Below are 26,118 nucleotides of genomic sequence, written 5' to 3' on the forward strand. Positions count from 1 at the left end.
TGGAATAACAAGAAATAGCTAGAATTCCTAGAAACAAGAAACAGCCATAGCAGAGGGAATAAACTTGCTCTATCTACGGAATTTTTTAACTCTAGGATTCAAAATTGAGAATATCTCATTTTAGCTTTCTGTTATTTTGCTCAAAGAGCTTCTTCAAATTTCAAATTTTCAAAGTTTGACTGAATTTAGTAGTACACTGCTGATTTGTATGGTTCAATTCCAGAATATGATGGATGCTTGCTGGTCTTTCATAAGTACTGTTATCATGCACTAAAACTGGAATGATGATATAGAAAGTAACTAATCACTATCTAAGACCAAGTACTTTTGCTACTTGCACACTTACAGATTTTCAATCAATCAAAATAATTTGTCAATCTAAAATATTTATACTCTTGGCATGCATGGTAAACATTTCTCTTTTCAGTAAATCTACATTATGAAATGAGCAGCCTCATGATATATGAGAAAACAACAGATTTTCATTCAGAATAAAACAAATACTTTCTGTAGTTACAATAATTCCAGAACAAGCATTATTCATCAGAGAGTGGTGTACACTTAAATTTGCTGGTGTGTAGAAAACTAGGTGCCTCAAATGAAATCAAGTGATACAAAAAAAAGTTCTGACTTCTGAGCTAGTAGGGCATCAACTCTGTATTAAAGAAAATGAGTTCACTGAATAATGTGTGTATGTATAGTATTAGTATGACTAAAGAAAATACCCATATTACAGACACGTCTCAAACAATGACAAATTCAGCCTAAAATGTTGATGTTGTGGAAATTTAAAAAAGGAAGGCATAGCCACTGCTCAGCTTTAACAATCAGCAATAATTTCTTAATAGACGATCAAAGCAGTGTATAACAAAAAAATAATTTGTAATGATAATTATGATATACAATTACACATATATCCGATGATGAATTTTCGGACTATACACAATCTGCCAACATGTGCAAAATTCTTATACAACACTGTATAACAAAATTAATTACATATAAGTAAAGCTTCAATCTGTTTATTCTTGAGCCCAAACCAGGATGTGGTGCTATCATAATTATGGTTCATATGATTGGTTTATCATACAAACATGATATTTTTTCAGTCTAAATTTCACTGTCACACACAGTGTGAATGATCAGATTCGCATACCCCCAATTGAATGTATGATCAAACAGCTATTTCTGTATATTTTTGAGTAGTTTTGCACTATAACATATTCTAAAAGTATGCATGTACACGCTGTAAGCTACCAAACTGAAGAACTACACATGATTTCAGATTCAGAATAACTACTGGAATTGTTCTTACATCTGACAGAATTAATAAAACAAATGAATTAATATACCCAATAAAAATTCAGCAGCCATGCAGTAGACTCAGAACTGCCTTTTTTATAGTCTGCTTAAAAACCTGGGTTTCATAATTTTATATACAGTGGTACAATTTGGTAAAGCCCTATCTAATGTTTGCCCTAATTTCATTAATTTGAGTTGAAAAAAAATAGTTACTAATTACAAGGATAGATCGTACATTTTGTCCTATTCATGTGGAATAGCCTACAAACAATAGGCTGGCTAAGCTGACACTGGTAAGTAAGCTGCACGCGCAGGGATATCTAAGAAGCTCTCAGAGGTTTATCCTACATTCAACATTCCTTGTAGATAGTGACAAAAACATTCATCAGAAATCACATATAGATCCTCAACATATCTGGACCATGTATTTCTTTTGATACAAGAAGAATAATATGACACTATATTCATGAAAGTTCAATCCAATATCCTCTCCGATACCAAAACTAGATACATTGACTTAAAGCTATGACGTGTCCACTTAACATTCAAAATATCAAACACCTCATGGCAAGTAATGTGTTTCCATGCAACAGCTTGATTTCAGGTCTCATTTGAGTTAGCAAAGTAGATTACATCGAGTCACTTCTTCAATAGGGCAGATAAACTGCTTTAGTATTGTCTATATCATAATGTCTTGGCTTCTAACGATGGTATCTTGACTGGAGTTGCTGAATTCGACACATCATCTCTTGCTCTCTTTGATGATGACTGAATGGACATTGCTCTACTTGCTTGAGATGTGTTGGTCACCTAAATTGATTTCAGTTTTCAAAAAGAAAAAAATGAAGAAAATGAAGTAATCACCTTTATATTCCAATGAACAACATTGTTACTACACATACCGGTATACCATTTCATTTTAGAGTTAATTTTTTGAATGTGTAATACTGGAGAAATGTGCACATGCATTAAGACCTAAGGGATTAACTATATAAAGGTACTGCAATTAATCTGATCACAAAGAATATTTCTACCTAATACTTCATAATACAGGAGAGCAATGTTAGTTTGATCATGAGGTAAGTTAAATTGCTGCAATAAGGTTAAGAATTTGAATATGAATTCAATAAGAACCTTAACAAAACACATGTTAGTAAACACTCTTTCAAGGATTTCAATGATTATAATAGTAGAGTCTTGTATAGCACTCATGTCTGGCACTCCTGGTGTTCCAATATTATTACCCTGGCTTTAGCACAGCTGCGATTACAGTGCTAGAACATTTTAAGTACCAGTAATTAATTTTTGCCTGATACCCATTCACCTCACCCGGGTGGAGTCTGCCAAATGTAGATTAATGTTTTGCCGAAGAACATAAGTGCTGCAACAGAGATTCAAACCCCTGTCCTTGTGTTTTAAAGTCCGAAGACTTACCCACTTGACCACAACACCTCTACAAACATGGGATTGATCAATATATATTTTTCATTTTCACTTTTAAGTAAAAGTACCATAATCAAATCATAAATATGAGAAAGTATAACTTGCTTTGCGGCAATTCCAAACCCTTGTGACATGTATGATATAACAATGACTGCCACAAACTTGTGCTCACAAATTTTGTTCCTAATTTTTTTCTTTTCAAAACTTAATAAGGGTTGATTGTCATCTGTCGTCTGAGAATTATGACTCCAATGTTGACACTATTTTAAAGGTCAAGCTCATCCCAAAACAATTAACCACACAAAAAGCAAACCATATATCGCATGTTTAAACTAATATGTATTGTTCATCTAGAAATATGCACTTCTGCTAGTGTGAAAAGATATACTCTCAAAATCTGCATCAAGAAGAAACAAAGGGATCATCCAAGTAGACCAACAGCCAATGAAATTGACAAAATAAAGAAAAAACATAGAACAGAAGAAACTTTGTCTTATAAAAAGGTCCACTAGATATGGGATGTTGGTCTCATGGGCCATTGGTCTGGTGAACCCTCAACACATTTGTAGACTGACATTGTTAGTCTTGTGGGTTGTTAGTCTAGTGGGCTGTAGCCAAAACAAAGTGTGAGAGAGTAGCTTAGAGTCAACAAAAAAAGATAAGAGAATGGCTAGTTAATGTTAAAGGGGTAAATGCCCACCTGTTGGCATGCTACATGCAGCTGAATGGCTGGTACATTTCCAGGGACTGTCACTGTGTTCTTTCCCTCTATGTTTGCTAACAAGGGGATCACATAAACATGCATGTATGTTAATTTATTTACACTCAAGTTTGTTCACTATGCAAGTTAGACTTAATGGTATATGCCAGTCAATAGTATCCCATAAAGACTGTTCTATTGCAGTACTGGATGTATACTTTTCGACTTACATGTACATGTATAATATCCTTTGAAGATTGTACCTGATAAATTTCATCCCAGAAAATGCCAGAAATTCAATGTTTCTAAACATAAAATCACCAATCCAAGATTAGTCAATAATTAAATATCACTAAAGCTTAACTTGCAAATGTGAAATCATGAGACCACTAAAGGGATTTAAATATTTTTGTCAGAAAGAATGTCCATTTTCTTTCATTATAATTCTTGGAGCTTACAGATGTTCTCCAAGAAGCCTGATGCATTTCTACCTACTTGCCTACAGATTTGATCAATGTCATGGTATTGTAACATTATCTGCTGCCTCACTATTAAAGGCTACAAACAACATATAAATCCTAATAAGATTCATACATTTCTTCTTAAAGTGTTTTATCCAGAACCATTAAATTAATTAACATTATTCTAAAATGTAGATTTCTACTTCTTAAAATACATGGAAAACTGATGGTGGCACATCATGTATGTGAATATGATAGATACAATACGACTTGGACAAGATTAGTTGATGACGGAGCATTTGCAGGAATTCAAGTTAGTAGTAGGGTCATATAAAGGTCTATGCTAAGCTTAATCAAGTCTTTCAATGACTGCTTTAACATGCTAATGAATGCTTCATATGATTCTTAAATTCACTTCACTCATCTCCTCATTCAAGGTGATCACCACAGAGGAAGTTGTATGTTTGGAGGCCGAATGATTTTAAAGGTAAAGACCAGTATTGGAAACGCCCCAATTTCAAAAAATGAAATGGAAGCTCTCATTACCAATCATGTGAAAGAATATGTTTTGACTAATACATGATGATACAAAATTTGCCGGGGAAACCGCCTACTAATTCATATATTTGGTAAATTTGTTTCTCTCATAGTCTGTGAGAGATATAGGGTAGTCCCATATACATCTTTCTGTGTATAGTGCTTGTAACTTTATGAAGAATGGGCCAAATTTCTTATCATTTTGATGATTCCAGAACCTTGCAGATGCTAGATGCTAGATGATCAACCTTTTCTGATCGATTCCACAATGTTTCTTTCACAATGCAATCGCATGACCATAACTGGTCTTTACCTTTAAACTCATGTCCTTTAACACAGAGTTAATGCCTTTCTGGCTCTCAACAAACAAAGTAATCACTGCAAAGAATACTGTTCACCAGGAATGGACTCTTTATATAGCAATATGTATGCATGTAAATGTAAAATACCTAAGCTCTGACTTGCGCCACCATAAGAGAGAGATGGGTTTGTCTGTTTTGAGCCAGGGTGGTAACTCCCCTTTTGGCTCCAAAAAAACATTTGAATGATAATGGTAAGTTATTTCTATGCTTACCATGGGCTGTCTGATGTAGGTGTGTAGCAGCAGCAGCAGCTGTTTGATAGTTAAAGAAAAATCCTTCTGGTAGAGTATTGACAGTGCCTGCTGGTGATGCGGCATACACCACTCCTTGAGGGGTGTGATACATCAGGGGCGTGGCTATCGCATTGGTGTTACCTGCAGCTGTAAAAAGCAAAGGTATTGGGTGGTATTGTAAAAATGTATAAGCACAGAGGCAGCGTTCATATCATGGTCCCTGTCAGGTATTCTTCTGCCACACTACAACACCATTGTAAGAATGTAGGAACTTTGTGCAACCGTGTGGAAATACTTTTTAGTTGGTCCCCTCCTCCCAGAACCCTGTACCCCCAAAGACCTAGAGGGTCTCAACGCCAAGGTCAGATCCTGTCTTACCTAAGCCGGTGGCATTTGTCCACCGATTTATGGAGCATCTCTACCTCTTCCTTCCTTCCATCAACATTGTGATAATTCTATATCTAAATGAGCAAACAAAGACTAATTCATTATTAAATCCATTTACCATTTGCATTTATTGACTGGGTAAATTTGGTTTACTTATTTCATTGCAGAATTGAAAATAAACAGTACACAGTAAAGAGCTAGACATTATGAACCATTGTTTCTTTGCTTATTTGGTATCACTTCGCCATTTGTTTTAAAATGCCAACAATTCACAGAAAAAACAACCAAACACCATTTGAACCAGTAAAAAAACATACAATATGGAGGAAAAGCATACAAAAATCACTTAATTATACAATATGTGAAACAGGTTCAATGTACAAGTTCAATGTACATGATTGAATGTTGAATTATAAATCATTTTAAATTTTTTACAAGAAAACACAGTATGCATACATGTGACTCACGGTTATCCCCATGACATCGCCAGAGCTGCCAACCATTCCGTTTTTGCCGGAATTACTCTGTTTTTTCCTCCAAATTACGGTATTACGTTTTTTCTTCATAAAATACGGTTTTTAATAATCGCACATCAAACAACTACCCTAAAATGGTGATTTGATCACAAATTCAATAGAAAACTAATTTTAAAACATACTTGAAGAAAAAAATATTCTCAAAAAAAATGAAATGCCGATAATACCAAAATAACCACCAAAAAATTACCTGCTTGTATGGAAAAAACAGCATGATGAATGAGCATTTCTGCATTGGAAGTGTGTCGCGCGTGGTTGTAAGTTTCGTTTTTATGAATTCCTTTTTTTGGCTTGAAATTCATTTTTTTTTTTCCATCATGATTCCTTCTTTTGGTCGCACAAGGTTGGCAGCTCTGCATCGCCAAACATTTAAACCTTACATATTTCGGTATCGATCCAAAATTACCAACAAGAAAATACACATGACTTCTAGCATTATTGTGATTTACATTTAACATTCAGCAACATTTCTTTCAATTCTGTGTGATATTACATAATTTACATTTGCAAGATTTTCTTCTCTTGTTTTTGTGTACTGTACATTTATTCAAAGTTCTACAAAAAAAAGTAATGCTATGTGATGGTTGAAGTTACTGGTGCTTATAATATTGGCTGGTATCTCAATGGTAATTGGGTCAGGTTAAGATCTATCATCATGTCTGAGTCTGACTGGGTCTTACTCCCATGGGGGTCATGATTAAATGTCACAAGAATTGGGTCAATAGAGATATGGCTATACCAACTGGGTATGCAACTTAATTAGATTAATTACCACATATCAAATAAAACAGGGACTGTCAGTTTGCTTATAGCCCAGCCATTGCCTCCTCTTCACTTACAATGCATAGACATAAATTGCTGATTGCTTTTAAAACTGTTACTGCAGAAGAGGCAACATAGGTTTATGTGAGTAACTTTTCTTGTTTTAATTGTGTAATACATGTTAAAGGTAGTCAATCTAAATATAGATAATTACAATTAAATGAGAAATTTAGTTTTTAGAGTGATTATCAGGGAAGGATTTGTCAACAAGTCAAATATCAGGCCCCAAATAAATCTTCAGTAATGGTATTATGACTACTACTTGGGCCCCAAAAAGAAAGAGAAAAAACAAAGATTTTCCTCTGCAGAAAGGCTTCTAATAATAAAAAAGCAACATCTTTTGAACAATGGAAATATATTTTCTCTCCGCCTGGAGGAAAGATTCTGAAACAAATGCTCAAAAAAATATAAAAACAAAAAGAAATCTGATAAAAATAAAAATCAGGGAAATATAATATGAAGCTAGAATATTCTTTTGACCACCATAGGTATCCAGGATTTAAGTAAGTGGTGCTTACATTTTGGTCTTGGGGGCTCAGTGGCCCCCTTCCAGATATGACTACACTTTATATGAAAATGATATACTAGTACAAATATAAACAAAAACTGCTAACATTAAATAATATTTTAAAAGAAAATTAAATAAAAGAGGTCTCTCAAAATCGCAATTTAGCCAATTCCCAGCTGTCAACAGAATCCTTGCCCTTCAGAAGAATGTACAAGCTTTGAACAATGGATATATATACACTTGTACAAACTATGATTTCAATTGAGCAATGGCTTACACAATGGATACATGCAATAATATATTATAGAAACTTCATGATCATACTCACGACTCATGGATGATTGCGGTGCAGTGAGCATGGTTACAGTGTTGGCACTCTGAGTGTGTTGGGTTGTGGATGTAGTAGCAGCACCAGCATGCACAGAAGGGACTAAGGCAGTAACCATCTGACTAGCTGTACCAGCAAGACCTGTTCCTTGCTGTAGTCTAAAAGAATAATGATAACACTAATATTATCCCACAAACATAGAACCTTAGAAGACAAACAGTAAAAAAGGGGTCACATAACATAGCACACACTGCCTATCCTGGCAGTCGGAAGAAAAGTAAAGAATATTGCATTGGTGGCGTCTTATGTTTCTGGTGCCAAATTGCAAAGACATGCGAAATTAGAGCAAAGGGCTGTGGTTTTGAGAAACTGTATTTGTCTATACGGCTAATGTCAAGGACATATTACTCATTAAAGCTACTCGGTAACATTGTCTCAGATTCTGAAACAAAATCCTGGATTTAGCTCATGCTGCAATCATAATTATAAACCCTTTAGGTCAGTCAGGAATCCCATGACTTTTAAAAGCCAATCGCCTGTCTGATTATCAAGATATTTATGATAGGAAAACGAAATTTCATTTTTCGTTTTAACAGTTTTTATAACACTATAGTCTATTGAAGAAAATGAGTATGGTAAAATTGGTTACTTAAAGATTTTTTGCTTTTGAGGCACTTCATGAGCATTTTAAAGTGCTATTTTTTAGGGCTTCAAAGCACCTCACAGACACTGATGACACATAGGGCCATGCATCTCACATTTAACTTTGGTAAAAGATGCCATGAATATTGGTATCCGTAACATAGGACTGTCCACAGAATTTATATTGTGTGAATAAACAGTACACTTTAATAAAGAATTGCCAAAATGGGATATACACCAAAAAGGTATCAAATGCAAGGGTAATGTAGGATGATCTATTCTTGTCAAAGGGATCTTGGGAGTTACTACCTCCATAAGCCACTTGCCTCAGGAGAAGATAATATAGCATAAACCACCAAGGTCTTCAAACAAAATTGTAAAACTGATGGGACTTGCACCCTGTCCACACACAACATTTTCCGTGATTAGGCGTGATTAGCTATACCGTTTCGCAATAGTGATACCGTTTCGCGATAGTTTTACGATGAAATTGTGTGTGTGGACGCTCACTAACGATACGTCGTATAACGAAACTAGTCTAACGAAACGCAGGTTTGGGCATCGTTTCAAACTGAAACTAATAACTTATCACGCCTAATCACGCCTAATCACGGAAAATGTTGTGTGTGGACAAGGGGAGTGTAACTAGTGTAACTAACTGGGCGGGGCTTAACGTGACCTCGAGCGAAATGAGACCAGACCTCTCATTTCCGCTTCCATTTCACGACCGCAGCAGCAAACTGCGCACCTATACAACATTTCGCTGTAGAGTTTCAGGATTACTTTCTTCTGTGTGTGGACATCCTGGAATTTATACAATGATTATTTATACGACCTTTCTTGTGTGTGGACACTCTGAAATTTATACGATGATTATTTATACGACGTTTCGTTATAGAGTTTCGGCATAAATTGTTTTGAGTGTGGACACGCTGTTGGATGCGGAGATGTTTACCTGTAGAGTGTGGGTGTTCCCGAGGGTGTCTGGCCCTGTGCATTAGGCTGAAGCTGCAGTTGAGAATGACTGGGTTGTACTTGGAGCATCCCAGCACTTAGTGCTTGTCCTGCTGTTAATGCCTGTCCTGTAGGATGACAATAGCATGTACCCATTATATTTCAGTTCAAAAAATATCACCACGCTGTGCCATTTGTTCCTCAATGAAAGTGCACAATTTTGCAAATACAGAACTGGAGATTTAATTCACATGTACCCTTTCAGTTAAGAGCGTTTTTTTTAAATTAATAAAGTGGACAGTGCTATAGATAGAGGAAGCATGGAGCATGAGCCTCCCAAATGTAATATCTATAGAAAAATAGACAAATACAAAAATAAACAAGAAATATTGCAATCTCCATTACCACAAAAGTATCCCCAGGCACTGGCAGCGATGTTTGTGTCATCCTTATGTTCAAAGGAGGGACAAAGATCCCCTCTCCCCTCCCTGAAACAAAAGGATGGCTTAGAGATTGCCACTAGTGGCTCAGACTATTGTCAAGACTAGGAGCAGCATCACTAAAACCATAAGTTTGTAGATTAGAGTATAATGCATCTACACTGTATATAGAAATTTGAAAGAAAAGTGTCAAGAAATGTGACCTGCAGAGCGAACAAGACAACCTTTGACCGTATAATAGACAGAACATAGGCAGCAGCATCACCAAACACTTAAGATATGTAGATTTTGCTAAGACACACCTCCATACAAAATTTGAAAGAAATCTGCCAATGTGGTAGATAGAGCGCACAAATGAGACAAATGAGACAAATGACCTTTGACCCTATAGAGGATGGAACAATGAGGGCAGCATGACCAAAAAGTAAAGAAGTGTAGATTGTACTAAGATACTCTATACAAAATTTAAAGAAATCCATCAAGAAATGTGGTCTGCAGAATGCACTCACGCCATCCTGCAGAACATGACCTATTTATGTACTACTTTCTTTCAAAAAACATTATCACTCACTGATCAACTTAAACAATTTCTCCCACAAAAACATTGTATTAGAACACTTAAAAATTCAAAGAAAATTCCGGATTTTAAATGTAAAACCAGTCGCATGCAAAATAGTCCTATTCCAAATTTGAATCGCCTGTATAATAATAGTTAATTTGCTCATGTTTATATTTATTGTAATGATTTATCATTGAAATGACTCGATTCCTGTACATTCTTGTAATAATTGTGTATATCGTACCGGTATGTTTTAATGATATTGAATTGCTTTTTACTTTTAAATTTGAATAAAGACAAAATGAAAAGAAGATGACACAACCTGTTCTTATTCCCTCTCCCCACTTGATGGCATTGTTATCTGTCATGTCATGTATCAAATAAGATTGGCACTGCCCCCCCCCCCCCCCCACCCCCATCCCTATACCAGTACCCCCTCAATGGCTAGACCCATGCTATGCCACTGTAGAGGAACATACCTGTAGGTGAAATGAGTGTTGTAATAGTAGCCCCTTGTGGAACTGACATTGGTAGACTAGTAGCTGCTGTGGAGCTGACTTTTGTTCCAGGTGTTACAGGAGCAGCTGACGAAGTAGGTAAATATGTTGTCATTGGAAATGTATGCCCTGCACCCGATAAGAGACCTGGATATATGGATATAGAGAGTTATAAAGCATTCACTGATTACAATTATCAACATACATTCAAATCTCAATACATATTGGGGGCTAAACAATGCAGTTCAATCACCAAAGGGACTATAACATTTAATACTCTGTCATTTACAAGTTTGCCTTCCTTTTAATTTTCTGAATATGGAAAATATCATATCATCAGATTATTATATGGTGAAATCTAAACAAATTCTGAATTTATCCATACCAAATGGATCCTCATCATCATCATTAATAGATCATCAGTTTCTCATGCAAATATTTGTACAGTACACAAATGCAAGAATGAGATAGTATCTCTAGAAATATTCAAAATCTACTTTACATCAAATATATATCTACATTTATTCCATTTCCCTTTTTTCTATCAGAACTTAACAATTTTCTATAAAGAACAATAAAGACATTGAATTTTACCATTTGAAGTATTTGTGTTTGCATCAGCTCCTGCTCCTGGTACTTGTGTCACTTGAAATATAGCTGATCTTCCTTCCTACAATAAAATACACAGATAAACTTTGCTAAATTTCTCAAAAGTGCAGATAAAAAAATAAAAAAATAAGGGTTTGTGTTGTACTATAATCCTCAAAATTATATAATTAAATACTAACATTCCACATACTAACAGGAATTGTATTTGTTGAGCCCCTGTGACTTTAACCAATATTATGTAGACCCATATGACCAACAAACAAAACAAATTCTCTTCATAGTTTATACCTTTTTTGAACTTCAAATCATCAACTTCTATGAGGATGGAGGGCAAGTGTAAAATAGGGTGTATGTATGTTCATGTAGTTATGGGTCCGAAGCATACATACATTGTGTATATATATGTCACATATTATCATAGACGTAATTACGTCTATGATATTATCAAGCTCCTTCGTAATGAGAAAATAAAAGCAGATGCTACATTGGATAACCTAGAAAATGAAATCACTTGTAAGCCTCTCTTAGAGCTGGTATGATAATTAGTGACAAATGTGAAACATTTCTGCCTCCTCTCTCTCTCTCTCTTCCACTCCTTCTTTCTGTATATCAGTGGATGACTTTGTTGAGATTCCTTGACTGCATCACAACCAAGAATAAACTCTAAACTTCCAACAATGCGACTCGTCTATTCTAGCCCTTATATGATGGAATGCCATATATGCCAGTGCCGCTGCTGCAAGCTTTGAACTGCCATTGGTCGGGTGATATACACTCCCATCAATGGCTTTCCCATTAACATGTAGGTCTTCTCATACCAAAGATGAGATACATTGCCACTCACTAAAATGCCTCTGAGTACAACGAAAATTTATGGAAATATGAAAATATATTTTCCTACGTATAATTAATATTTCACAATTTCGACGTTTCTCAGTTATGTACACAATTAAGAGAATCAAGATGAGACTTTTTTTGTTACCAGCAACGCAAAATGAGCAGTCTCTTAATTATATCTTTATCTGATTTCTTATGACAGAATCATTTTTTAATGATATTTTTGTGTGATTTGATTCTCAAATAATGTTTCTCTGCCACTTCGGCATACTACCTGTAAACTCTACAACTTTACTGCTTGCATTATTATTTGATTGTGTTTGATTTCTTAGCAATTTGCACATGTATACCATTAGTTGACAAACTGAAGTGTGTTGACTCTGTGTTTAATGGATTTTAGTCAACATCCTTCTACCTCTCTCCTAATAATATGTGTGGTTGGGATTAATCTTTTCTCAGAGCTATGAAAACATATATCATCAGATGAGACTTGAGAAACAGAAAGGCATTCAGTAACATCCTTCTGAATCTCTGCAGATAATAAGCTTGGGATATATCTCTGACCATAGCTACAAACAAATTGACAACAAGGCACTTGAACAAATTAAATTCTGATATGAGACACATGCTTTTCCAAATTTGTGTTTACCTATCTGTAAAAACATCCATCTAAGAGGACACTGTGATAAAATAACGTTTCGATTTTCAGCTCTATTTGTGAACTGCTATCTGTAAAGGATGAGTTTGACAAAAGGAATAGACATAAATTGTATGTTATTTTACATCACTCCTTATTTCCATTTGTCCCCTTGTCTTTGTTTATTTCCCTTCTCTCATTATTTGTATACTTAAAGGCACTATGTCCCTTTTGCAGGCCAAAAAAAATGGAAAGGTTAAATTCCAATGGCATTTGAAAGATAATACTAATTTAGAACTCCCCTTACAAAAATGGGGCTTGAAAATGTCTTTAAGTGGGAAAATAACGACTACCGTATTAGTTGTCAAATCGACTTAGGAGCTATAGAGCCAATAAGTAAAAGTCTTGATTTTCATACCATTGTACCGCATGGTCGTACATTATATACTGCACAAAGATTCAATCAGTTTAATTTTGGCCATTACAAGAAGTGGGATATTGATGTAGACAAATCCTTTACAGCTCATTTTATGTATGTTATTACCAAAGAAGAAGAAAAAGCCAGTCAGTCACTCAATACTGACGATAGTGTCTGACAGTAAAGTCTAGCAAGTAAACAGGTTTCCTTGCATAATTTGAATATTAGGACACTGCTAACGTTTAAATTTCACAGATAGGACAAACATGACATATTCATAATTCCTGCAAAGATCTACAGAATTTGAGGTTGGCTGCAAAAGGGACATAGTTCAATGAAAATACAACTTGATATAAATGGAAAACTGAATGCATATAGAATACAAATATAAGGGAATAAAAAGTATTTACCCTTTCATTATTGGACAAAAGCAAATTAAAACCTCATTTCCCATACCCCTCCTAATTACGGGTCAACAGGAGTCAAATTTGCTGAAGCTACAATGAAGACATACATGTAACATGTGGACCGACCGGTTCACCTATATAGTTGAGGCGATGAGCAGTGCTTTGATTAATGCAAAGTCATTGTGAATATATGCATACTCCACATGAGATGATGCCATAAAGTCGATAGCAAGTTTTTAGGTCAACAACTTCTGATTTCAAAGCTTTAGATTTAGATTTTTCAGAGAGCTGATGCTCCTCTGACAGACACTAACATGGCATATAATTGATATTAATGTAATCTATGGCTCATATGCTTTTCGTTGATATATAATTCATCCATTTCATTTTTCAGTTCGGATATGATCTTTAATAGTAATCTGTAGCTATAAATAAATTTGTCTGATTTGATTTGATTTGATCAAGTTTCTTGTTTTGGAAAGGGGTGGGCCAGGGTACAGTAGTAGGTTGAAATAAGGCACTCATAAGGAATATATATATATAATTTTCTCAGTGATAGCATAGAGAGGATTAGCGATGCATTTTGAGGGGGGGGGGGGTGATGCCAGTGCAAAAGAATTTTGTACCAGTGTAGAGTCAACTGATGAATTCAATCTCACTTGGCTCTCTTGTATCATGTTTTACTTGAGGAGCTAATCTGACAGACTAATAGACAGGGGAGGGTTGGGGGTCCATGTTTTGGTCAATTGGTATGCATTCATCAATATTCAACAAGCATCGTCACAGAGCACACCCCTGGCCTTCTTCCAAAAGGAGTTGTAGGACACCCAAGGTCTTCTACCCATATATGGAATACGCATTCTCAAACATGGCACTCTCATTAATCAGTGTGGGCTGCCTCCTTTCTTCATAATGAAGAGAGAGGGCAGCAATCATACATCACAGGACTGTTGCTCCTTATGTGTTTATACATGAATATGTAAATATGCCAAATTGAATTATATCACAAATGAAAGTGATGAAATTATCAATGTCTACATGTATGAAATTATTTTTTTCTAAATATCTTTTCTATACTCCATGTGTTAAATCATTTCAAGAGATTTTTTTAAAGAAATAAAAGGTTAACAAATAGCATATATGCAAAGCTACAAAATGAGTTAAACCATATTATAATCCCCCTCACAATCCCCCAAAATGTTCTGAGCATACTTAACATTACCAGTTTTTAATGTCATCTTAATTTATTTGCTTTCACCTCCTAATCAAGTTGCTTCATCAATAGCTATATCTTAGCATACTTAAATCAAGAATACTATAGCAAAGGCATATATGTGAAAGGGCTTTGACTTCATTAATTACTATTCAATGAAGCGAATTCATGTGGTAGTATATGATTGATGAGTGTTAAACCCAGCCCCCTTTCTAATGGTTACATCCCTTACAATCCAAGCAATCCGAACCATGTTGGCACCAAGGGATGTGCAAGCTCCGCCTACAATTATGACGTCATAACAACCATTCCACGGTCTCAACACTAGAGAGCGCTTGGTATTTCATGATGCGTGAAGTCATCATATCACCAAGCTCTAGGGTGATGCGGCCACCGTGGATCTAGACAGTTACTATTCAAGATGAATACATCATCTCATTCAGGTATGGGTAGGGGAAGCAGTCTTGTGTTTATAAACAAAAACTTGTTATTGTTTGCTATGCTGAGCACTGCTGAAGAGGAGTCTACGTGCATGCTTCGTGTCAGACAGGTTTCTAGGGTCTACATGTTGGAATGACATGTATGCAGAATGCTTTCACAAGAACTCTATGTATCAACTATTTATGTCCTTAGTATTCAAACACTTCAATAGCAACAAGTTACTCTAAACTGCTGAGATGAACTATTTGCATTATGCATGTGTGAGAAATGCTTCAGCAGATTAATACACTGCCTACACTGAAACATACAGGTAGTTCACAGTCTCACATGGGTGATGATACGATTCTTCTTACTCTTAAATCTAACTTTGGTTTTCTTTTTAAAAGTCTGCAATATTCAAGTTCAACAACTTGGACCAGAGCAGCATGCTTTACTCAGTCAAACAAGACATGGATACAGGGAAGTGAGAGAACTAATAAAGTGAATGAAACAAGATAAATCCTTTTCTTAGTATAAAAATAACATAATAGACTTACATTCATACATTTTTCTTTTCAACCCCAAGATATGAATTTGGAACACATTTCGTTTAAAACCCAGGTGTGTTCATAAACATTTTCTTTCTTTACAAATTTTATCTTATTTTTTGCCGGTCATATGTTCTCAATGCATTTTGATGTATGATTTCAACCAAAGTCGAGCTTTCTGAAATTCCATGAACACATCACAGATCTGAACATGTTAAAATAACATCAATGTCATAAAGATGATAGTCTAGAAGAAACCCTACAAAAATTATAAACTTACATTACAGAGCAGCGTCTAAATTAAAGGGAAGTCCACCCTGTTATGAAGTTCATTTTAATAGAAGCAGAAAATGAGAGAAGCAGGTCTGTAAAAGTTTGAGCAAAAGCTGATTAAAAATAAGAAAGTTATAAAATGTTGAAGGTGCAATCAATTAAACACAAATTGGAAACTGTGACATATCTTGTGAGCTCCCCTCCCATTTGCCATGTAAAAAAAAAATATTTTCCCTTAAGAAAATTATCAATCATGCATTCACCCTAAATATAATAATTGCAAATATGATTTTATACAGGGGTGATAGTGAGCAATGAAAAAAAAAATGGCATCTAACAACATTCCCCGCCTTTTGAGTAAGAAAATTGGGAAAAATTGGGGGGAAGAAAAAAAAAACAGGAAAATAAGGGAAAAATCAGGAAAATAGGGGTAAAATCAGAAAGAAAAAAATTGGGGGGAAAAAAAGGGGAAAACGATTTAAATCAGGTAATTATCAGGCCTGTTTTATACAACCCCTGTATGAATGAAATCTATTCCATCATCAGCAAATAAGAAAATTAAAGTTTACCATATATAATTTTCTGTACAGAGCAAATAGGAGAGGAACTTGCAAGATATGTCAAAGTGTTGCCAATTCATGTTTCACCGAACTTCAAATTTTCATAACTTTTCTATTTGTAATTGAATTTTGCTCAAGCTTTCACTAATATGTTTCTCTAATTTTTCTGCTTTTATTAAAACAATGGAGGATAAGGGCAGAGTAGATGTAGAGTAAGTTAGTAATAAATTGTGAATGGGAGATGAGTCACATGGGATATCTCCATCAGGATTGCTCTACTCTCCTTCCTTCCTCTTGTTTCCTGTTCATACTACCTTTCCTATCATTGACATTTGAAGAACTTAAAGGATAAAACGACACCTTCAGACAAAGTTGATGTTTGTGGAAATCAAAAAGAAAGGAAAATTCTTGTTCATACTACCGGTACCTTTGCTATATTTGACATTTTGGGAACTAAAAGGAAATATTACACCTCCAGACTAAGTTGCAAACTTGCAATCAAACAAAAATACAAAAATTATGAATTTTTGAAAATTGTTATTATTTAAATGTAGGCCTATACATACATGTATGTATAGAAACTTCAGATTGGCTGAATCGGATTTGCATGGATTTAGTAATTTCATATTCGTAACTTCCTTATTTTTGGTCTGATTTACTTCGAACTTTCACCACTCTGTTTCTCTTATTATTTTGCTTCCATACCAATAAAGTTATCATAAGGGTTGGATTGCCCTTTAACTCTGACTTAACTTCCTTGCTAAAAATAATTCATCTCCAACATGTAAAAGGGGAAATACAAAAAAAGAAAACAAAAGCCTGCCTTCTGACAAGGAAGTATTGAATGATGTCACTACACCGCATCCACTTTTGACCGTTCTTCCCATGTATATATCCTGCTACTACAAAACAAAACATGCCTGTAGTCAGGTGAAAGGAAATATTGTGGAATGAACATTCACAACATGATGATATGGTTTAAGGAAATCACTATTCTGAAAAGAAAAAAAAAGTGGTAAAACAAAGTACAGATACAACTGTAGAATATAAAGGGAAAATTTCTTATTTTTTTATTTTTTAGTACAGAGCAAAAGGGAGGGGATCTCACAAGATTATGAAGATATGTCACAAAGTTGCAAATTTGTGTTACCTAGATTAATCTTTTTTTTCTTCTGGTTTTTCATCAGATTTTACTCAAACTTTCACCTGTCTATTCCTTTCATTTATCTGTTTCTATTGAAACCAACTGAATATTAGGGTGGGCTTCTTCTTCAAATCGTATCAGTATTATACTTCTGAACATTTCCTTTTCAATTTCAATGTGATGGTAAAAAAAGAAGAAAAAAACTTTTATCTTTAAAGTTACAAAGTTAGCTCCAAACCACAAAGTCATATGTTCAAAATTAGATACAATATGTCTGCATGCCATTAAGCCAAATAAGGTAGATGTGGCTTGTGCCTGAAGCAGATGATGGACATGACCTAGTGCCAGGCGCATGCCATGCTTGCCATAATTGGAAAGAGTGGGCCTATAAGGTATGGCACAATCCAAACAAGGAGATGTAAGGTCAATGGGTCATGCTCCTTGTATGGCACATGCCAACCCAACACACTTCTCAATGGACAACAGTCAACCTTATCAGGCACCAAGATAATGTTTGTGTTCTTGTATATATGAGTTGATGCTGTTTAGAATGTTGAATGAAATCTTACTTCTAAGTTTTCCTGAAGTTTCACTAATTTGCAAAATCTATATTGTTGTTTATATTATAAGAAATGTACAGCAACAATTCTTTTGTTTTAACTATAACAAAATAAATTGATGTCAATGCATTTTGCATGATTTCAGTAATAAAATTATGCAAACATTTTATAACCATTAAAAATACATGTACATGTACCTATACATGTAAGTGACAATTAAATGGGATTATTAAAAAAAATACGGCAAATGAACCTTTTCCAAGGGAATTGTCTATTAGTTACAATATACATACACAATAGGCCAGTTTCGTAATGTATTCACAGACCTTTAAATCGCATTGGAGGGTTAGTCAAACAAAGAACTGGTGGTGCATAGCAGCCTACACTGTATGTGCATCGTACGCTATGTTCGAGGTGTTATAATTGTATTGTTTGCCTTCGATATTTTGAGAGAGAGAGAAGAAAAAAAGAGGTAGTTTCAAACTTGAATAGTAAATATCTGTGAGGTGTGATTTTGTTCTTCATACATTTGATCTTTAAAATCGCTGAGTTTTAGGCAAGAATAATGGGAAAGCATTGCTGTTACGGAACGTGCAATAGCGATTCACATTTTGCAGCAAAACCTGTTCCGCCGAGTCCCTGGTACAGGCAGCGCACGATACCCCCTCAAAAAAATAAGAATAACGGAGGTCAATGATACATGTACATGCGACATTGACTTGAAAGCTAGTGATGAAACAGAAGGCGAAGAACCAAAATATCAGTTAGCCGATATCGGTAATTTCCATTCAATTTTACCTTGAAACTGAGTACAAATTTGGACGTGTAATGAATGAAGTGATAAATTATTTTCCACCAGTTTGCACACACAGTCACCTCTGCTTGCAGAAGAACGTGCATCCATGCGCGCACCACGTGTAGACGGTGTAGGTACAGTTCACATTTTCATCATGAAAACAAATTTACGGATAAAAAAATGTTTGTGAAATGCCTCGCAACAAACTATTTCAAGGCAGCCGAGAAACGGCTTACGAGAAGCATGAATCAGTGACCACAAAATCAATGTTATTAACAATAGTAACGAGAAATAATGATAACAAGTCAACGCAAAGCATAGACTCCCCTCGCAGGGTACAAATGGCCTATATACGTCAGAAAAAGTTACCTCCAGTGGACTATACTATTATATTGTTAGGCAAGGAAGTTAACCACATTTTTACATATATAATTAGGTTTTTTTTGCATATTTAATGAGCTATGACCTTTCACCTTTGACCTACATACTCAGAAATCGAACTTGGGCTGTACATGTATTTTGATACCATGTACATGTACCTTCATATCAAATTTCATTAAAATTCATCAAAATTACTCAAGTTATCGAATGGAAACCAGATTTGCATATTCAAGGAGCTATGACCTACATTCTCCGAAATCGAATTTAGGCTGTGTTTTGATACCATGAACCTTCATATCAAATTTCATTAAAATCCGTCAAACAATATTAAAGTTATGGATCGGAAACCAGATTCGCATACCTAATGAGCTATGACCTTTGACCTACATACTCTGAAATCGAACTTAGGCTGTGTTTTGATACCATGAACTTGTATTTCATTAAAATCCGTCAAGCGTTCCGTAAGTTATCGATCGTAAACCAGATGTGTATTTTTTTGCATATTTAATGAGCTATGACATTTGACCTACGTACTCCAAAATCGAACTTACCCTGTATTTTGATATCAAGAAGCTTCATATCAAATTTATTAAAATCCGTTAAACGTTACTATTATCGATCGGAAACCAAATTTGTTACGCACGCACGCACGCACGGAAGGAGGGACGGACGGCAGCGTTACTATATCCCCTCGCCGACGAATAATAAAGGTAATAATGATGACACAATAAGGTCTTTATATTAATAAAATAATATTTATAAATAATGTCGATGACAGAGAAGAATAAGAATGATGAATAATGATAAACAAATAATTTTGAGGGGTAAAAATGAAGAAAAACAATGAACAAGGATAAGGAAGAAGAATGTGTGAAGAAAAGATTGATAAATAATGATAGATCAATGGAAAAAAAGGAATAATAAAAGTAATAATAAAAACACTTATGATGGCAAGGAAGAAGAATCAGGATGATGAATAATCGTTTAGAATAAGATTAGGAATTAAGTTTGATTATCATGAAATAAAAGTTCATAGCATTATAATTATGCCGGACCTTACTATTAAAAAAAAAAACATTTTAAAAATAAATTTGTTATTACATCTTCTATTAATTTTTGTTTGTTTAATATTCCTTCTTTGTTTTAGTTCTGTCATTTGAGAGGGTTTTTTTTCTTCAGCTGATTTATAAAGAAAACAAGCTTCCCCATTTATTTTGTACATAATGCAACAACATTATATCCATTTCATAAAAAGTTGAAATATGCATGAAAAGGTCAGCATAAGGCATGACACAAATGTGATGGTTACAAATGAGCAGCAAAAATGACATGACTCTTAGGAGGGCGCCTCCAAGGCCTCTCGCTAGTCCAGTGTATGAGTGTATGATATTTAATCTTCCCTCTCTTTCTCCCCGCCCCTCTCTTTCTTTCTCTTTCTCTCTCCCATTTACCCATACCATCCATCTTTATGCTACATTGCATTAACCAAGACATATTTTCATATGACAAAAACTTCTCATAATTTATCATAAGAATATATAAAATATAATAAAATGGAGAACAATAATATTAGTACATACATGTATACATGTTTAAAAATAGACTATGAACATTTTGAGAAATGTATGTGAAATGTATTTCACAGCAATTCTTCTCTTTTTTAGGGGGAAAGCATGAAAGGGCTTATGGTAATTGCCATGAATCAAAACTTTCTTTATTTTACACCAGGATGTGATTACCAACACTGTACATGTCAATAAATGTGCTGTACTGTTACAACAACAAAAAACAGATTCATAAGATGAATATCAAATATAATAATATTGCTTAGGTCAATAAGGTGGAAAGCGCTTTATGAACACAATTTTAATATTATTATTCACATACATTGTAATGAGGAAATGTAAGAAAAATGGTTAACCTTTCCACTGAGAGCTTCCTCATCGCTGACTTGATATGACAGATCAGTCTCTTCAAAGCCAGTAGCACACATGCGCTGATCAGGGTTACGACTATGATGCTGGCTGTCTGAAGGGATGTCAGGGGAGTTCAGGCAGGTTTGAATAAGGGCTTTCCCACTTTCACTTGTGATCATAGGTTGGAGTTTGCGTGTGGCAAAAGTGTAAACATGTCCTGTCTCACTGGCAACCAGCAACATCACCTGTGTTCCAGTCAATGTTGATAATTCATAAGCCTAATTTGAAGGTGGAATAAGAGAATCAAGAAATAGATTAGATCTATAATATAGAGTCTTTAGATATAGCTGGTATCATTAACGTTTATATGATTGTGGGGGAGGGGGCACCACTGCAAACGGTCAGGCAGTTTACAAATCACTGCGCTTGTTTGTTTTTTTTGACCCCCCAAAGCAGATGTGGCATAACAAGAAAAATAAAAAACAAATACGGTAAGCCTTCTATTAATGGCTTCCTATGGCTCTACAGTGGCAATATGAGACCAAAAAGGCACCTGAAAATGTGATACTTTTTTTACTGTCTGTTTTGTTTATCACAGAATTTGTGAGTAGAAATGTACATGTACATGTAAGCCTAGATCAATGTTGACCCTTTCTTTTTCATGTGTAAACGATAGTCTAAAGACTATAGCTTAGTGACAATTGTAACTGTCTCCATTTTGTAGAATGTGAATAAAGCCCAAGAGCATTATTATGGAATTATTATTACTAAAACAAAAAACAATAAACAATAAACAATAACATAACAATATAATGATATACTAATAATGATAATACTACTAATAATAATTGAATCATTGAAGCTGATGAGGCTTCCCTACATTATGTATGGAAATAAAACCATTATTATTATTATTATTATTATTATTATTATTATCATTATTGCAAGTATGATATGATTTGAAAGAAATCAGAAACTCATATTATTTCAACCATATATGCAAAATTGAAAATAAATATTCTTGTATGGAAAAAATCTATTCCATCATAAATAACAAAGAAAATGACATTTTCTGAAATGTTATGTACTAGCAAATTGGAAGGGAGCTTGCAAGATATGTCAGTTTTGTCACTTTGGCCCGAATTCACAAAGCAAGGTTTGAGCTCAAACCTCCTTTTGTTTCGCCAAACCTCTTTTGTTCTTTACAAACCAGGTTTGTAAAAAACGCATAAAACGCGTCATATGACGTACAAAAACCAAGGTTTGACGACAAACCTCCTTTGTGAATTCGGGCCTTTGTGTCTGATAAATTGTGTTTGATCGCAACTTCCAAAATTTCTAACTTACTTATTTCCAATCAGAATTCGTTCAAACCTTCACTGACCCTTTCCTGCTTTTTTTATGCTCCTATTAAAACCAACTTAATATTGATGGGTGGACTTCCCCTTCAATAAAACAAAACGAAATTCGAAAAAAGGCAACAGATAATGATTTTTTATGTTACTTTTTAAGGTAAACGATTATAAATGAGCAATGCACGAGGTGGGAGTGAGGTCCAACTCTAAACGTTTTCGACGATTTTATCTTAATCACCCTTTTATTAATATTAATTCTTTCAGATAAAGAAAAACCAACTAGGTCTACTACCCCCCCCCCCCCACCTACTTGTGCGTGTGACAAGGGGTACCGTCTGTGTATGGGGAAGGTTGACAAACTTCAGTTTTATTTAAAAATTCCTTGTTCCATACCAGACGGTTATTTCTGTCCAGAAAATGGCACGCAATGTTCATTACTTGTCATTACCCTAACAGCCTTTTCACACACAGCTAAAATTCTATAAACATGATTAGTTTAAAGGGCTTTAAACTAATCAGCTGTACATATGACATCATTCACACACAGAAATTTCGGTGCGATCGTTAATCGTTTCGTGATTACTACTGCTCTTAAAATGTGCAGTAGTGCCATTGCGCATTGAATGTCAGGTCATATCAAACAAAGCACACGCTCTATCCAGTTTAAACACGTTTAAACCGTTCACACACAATATGTCAAGCTCTCTAACTTTTAGATACAAACTTTGTATCTGCAGCCTGCTTTGAGGGCCGTATGAATCGCGACTTTGTATCTAGAACTTAGAAGTCTATTCGAACATTGTATAGACTAAACGATGTTCACACAGGGAAAATTTTCTTTAAAGGTGTTTAAAACTGTTGAGTTAAACATGTTTATACTAATCATCTCTAGATACGATGAATTTTAGTTGTGTGTGAAAAGGCTGAACTACACTCAGTATTTACAACTCAGTCAGAGTACGGCTAGGTCTACGAGTCGATCACATGAATTTGGAAATGTCTTCCTCACCTTTTTCATAATGCCTGTTTTCCTTTTGCTAAAAGTTGTATAACGTCTCAACTTGTTTTCAATAAACTCCATTTTTATCTTCACTCTTCCTTTCGTTTTCTTGCCGTGTTTTGAAGCCTTTTCAATGTTGTCCGCCATATCAGCGGGAGTCAGATGGGTTAGGCCCGGGCCGAGACAGGGATCATCCAAGTCATGGTCCCGGTCCGCTAGCTCGGAGCCCGTACCAACAGAGCTACTGTCACTGTCCGGTAAACATGATCCATGGTCCCTCATACCATTTTTCAGCTTCTGTAGATTGGAAAAATTAACACTTGACATTGACATGATTGACTTAAATCACAACAATGATATTAAACGCAAATCGTCGACGAGATCACGATTTTCTCCACGGGCACAGTATCTTGTACTTCTCTCGACAGTCAACACAGGTTAGGCGATTGCATATAAGGAAGTCGTCACAGTGTTATTTGATGAAATGTACATGCGCTAAATTAATGTAAATACTGTAATTTTACAATAACCTTATTAAAATTGTTAGTGCCGAGGGGCTAAAATATTCTTAAATCCTGACAAATTTCTATTTAACACAGATAATTGGCAAAATAGTACTTAAATTGTCAAAAATTTAGGGTTTCGCATTGATATTTTACAGTAATTATTGTTAACAGTCTAGTCGCACAAGAAAGGAAATGGGGCTACCTAATATGGCCGACATGTCCTCCAAATATGGGACTCGGTTTCCTTCTTTGGGCATGTACGCGAGCCGCATTTGTACAGAAGGGGTGGCGACTCGTGTAATGTATGCACATAAACAACACAAAGTCCATGTGCGTTTCGACTTGATTATGGATTGCGAAATATCCAAATATCGGTCCATGTACTATACCATAGCCTGCCCGGTTTTCGCTCGCTTTTCACAGATAAGTCTTCTCGACAAAATTAATGTTTATCACTACTTTGTAGCGAATATTCTAGCAAATCCCACCATGCCATGCTTAGCATCCCAGATAATGTAATCACAATATAGGGGTATATAACAATGTTTAAATAATTATTGATTTTCTCTTTAAGGTTTTCTTTGTAGGTGCCCTTTTTTGTTGGTGCCCCCCCCCCCCACCACTCTGGAAGTCGCTCCGCCGCCCCTGCTTGCCGTCGTACTCTGGCCTCTTTGGCTTCTTTGATTTAAAACACATCATTTGATGTTATAACAATAATGTAACAATAATGTAGCGAATTGGAAAAGAACTGTGGGAAAAATCAACGAAAAAGCAGACCTATACAGCAGGCGCGGATCCAGGATTTCTTAGGGGAGGGGGCCCAATTTTTTTTTCGTTTGCTCCCGAAAATTTGAAAATCGCGCCGGCCAAAAAGTCGCTCAGTGGGGGGGGGGGGGGACCCAACCCCCCAAAAAGGTAAAAATCGCGTGATTTTACATGATTTTTTTCTCAAGGGGGGGGGGGGGGGTCGGGCCCCCCCCCTGGATCCGCCACTGCTATACAGCTCCCAGAAGCAGTACTTCTCGAAAGTGCCAATTACTCGTAAGAACCCACAAAGAATTTTGTTTTGCGTACACTCGAGGGGTGGGGTGGGTTACTCGTTTATAAATTAGTCACAAGCGGAGCTCAAATTAATGATATTTTAAATCTGTGCGACAATCGGCGAGGACTTTGGTTGAAAAAGCGAAATGATTTCAATTATTTTTGCTCGATTTTACATCTGAAATTTCCACTTTAGCAAAATTATGGGTGAGATATGATTCTGTCAAAAAATAGTAACCCATGTTTAAAGTTCAAGGTCTTCAAAGTGGGGGCGCTTTTCCATGTTTAGGAATTTGGGGCAAAAAAGTAACCCATCAGAGCAGCACATCCTCTGCTCGTATTATGAATAGCGACCCTCATTTCTTATTATGAATAGCGACCCTCATTTCGTATTATGAATAGCGACCCTCATTTTTATAGTATGAATAGCGACCCTCATTCTGCATTATGAATAGAGGCCCTCTTCTTGTAATATGAATAGCGACCCTCTTCACATATCATGAATTCCGACTCTCTTCTTTGATTATGAATAGCGGTCCTTATGAATAATGACCCTTATGATAATGACCCTTTTCTCAAATTATGAAAAGCTGTCCTTATGAATAGCGGACCTTGTTGAATAGCGGACCTTATGAATAGCGAACCTTACGAATAGCGACATTGACCCTCACCACCACCTTCCCCCTTCCATCCACAAACTCACCCGCCCATTCTCTTTTTCTCAAAAACATCCTTTCCAACCAGGCGAACCGGAAGCAGTTTGGGATTGGGGGGCAATCATTCTAG

The 26,118-nt window shown here is 35.5% G+C and overlaps 1 protein-coding gene across 2 annotated transcripts; it reads right to left on the minus strand.

Moving 5' to 3' along the window:
• Nucleotides 1-24,242, minus strand: LOC592160 (serum response factor). Of its 2 annotated transcripts, XM_030998764.1 has the most exons (9): nucleotides 23,795-24,242; nucleotides 21,436-21,708; nucleotides 11,306-11,381; nucleotides 10,694-10,858; nucleotides 9,217-9,343; nucleotides 7,620-7,777; nucleotides 5,018-5,185; nucleotides 3,446-3,522; nucleotides 1-2,112 (listed from the first exon to the last, which is right to left on the minus strand). In XM_030998764.1, exons 1-9 carry the CDS (start codon nucleotides 24,116-24,118, stop codon nucleotides 1,987-1,989), a joined length of 1,494 nt encoding a protein of 497 aa, XP_030854624.1. In that variant the 5' UTR covers nucleotides 24,119-24,242; the 3' UTR covers nucleotides 1-1,986. The 2 variants fall into 2 exon arrangements, with proteins under 2 accessions (XP_030854624.1, XP_030854625.1); XM_030998765.1 differs by lacking the exon at nucleotides 3,446-3,522 and having other exon boundaries at nucleotides 1,980-2,112.
• Between the last annotated feature and the right edge of the window lie 1,876 nt (nucleotides 24,243-26,118).

The sequence above is a fragment of the Strongylocentrotus purpuratus genome, unplaced genomic scaffold (genome assembly GCF_000002235.5).
Source record: "Strongylocentrotus purpuratus isolate Spur 01 unplaced genomic scaffold, Spur_5.0 spur5_scaffold_5, whole genome shotgun sequence".
NCBI classification, from domain to species: Eukaryota; Metazoa; Echinodermata; class Echinoidea; order Camarodonta; family Strongylocentrotidae; genus Strongylocentrotus; species Strongylocentrotus purpuratus.

Coding starts and splice junctions, on each gene's coding strand:
- LOC592160 (XM_030998764.1), bottom strand. CDS start 24,118: ATGTCAATGTCAAGTGTTAATTTTTCCAATCTACAGAAGCTGAAAAAT. Junction 21,709..23,794: donor AAACAGGCATTATGAAAAAG/GTGAGGAAGACA, acceptor CCTTCAAATTAG/GCTTATGAATTATCAACATT. Junction 11,382..21,435: donor AGGAAGCTCTCAGTGGAAAG/GTTAACCATTTT, acceptor ATTTTATTGTAG/GAAGGAAGATCAGCTATATT.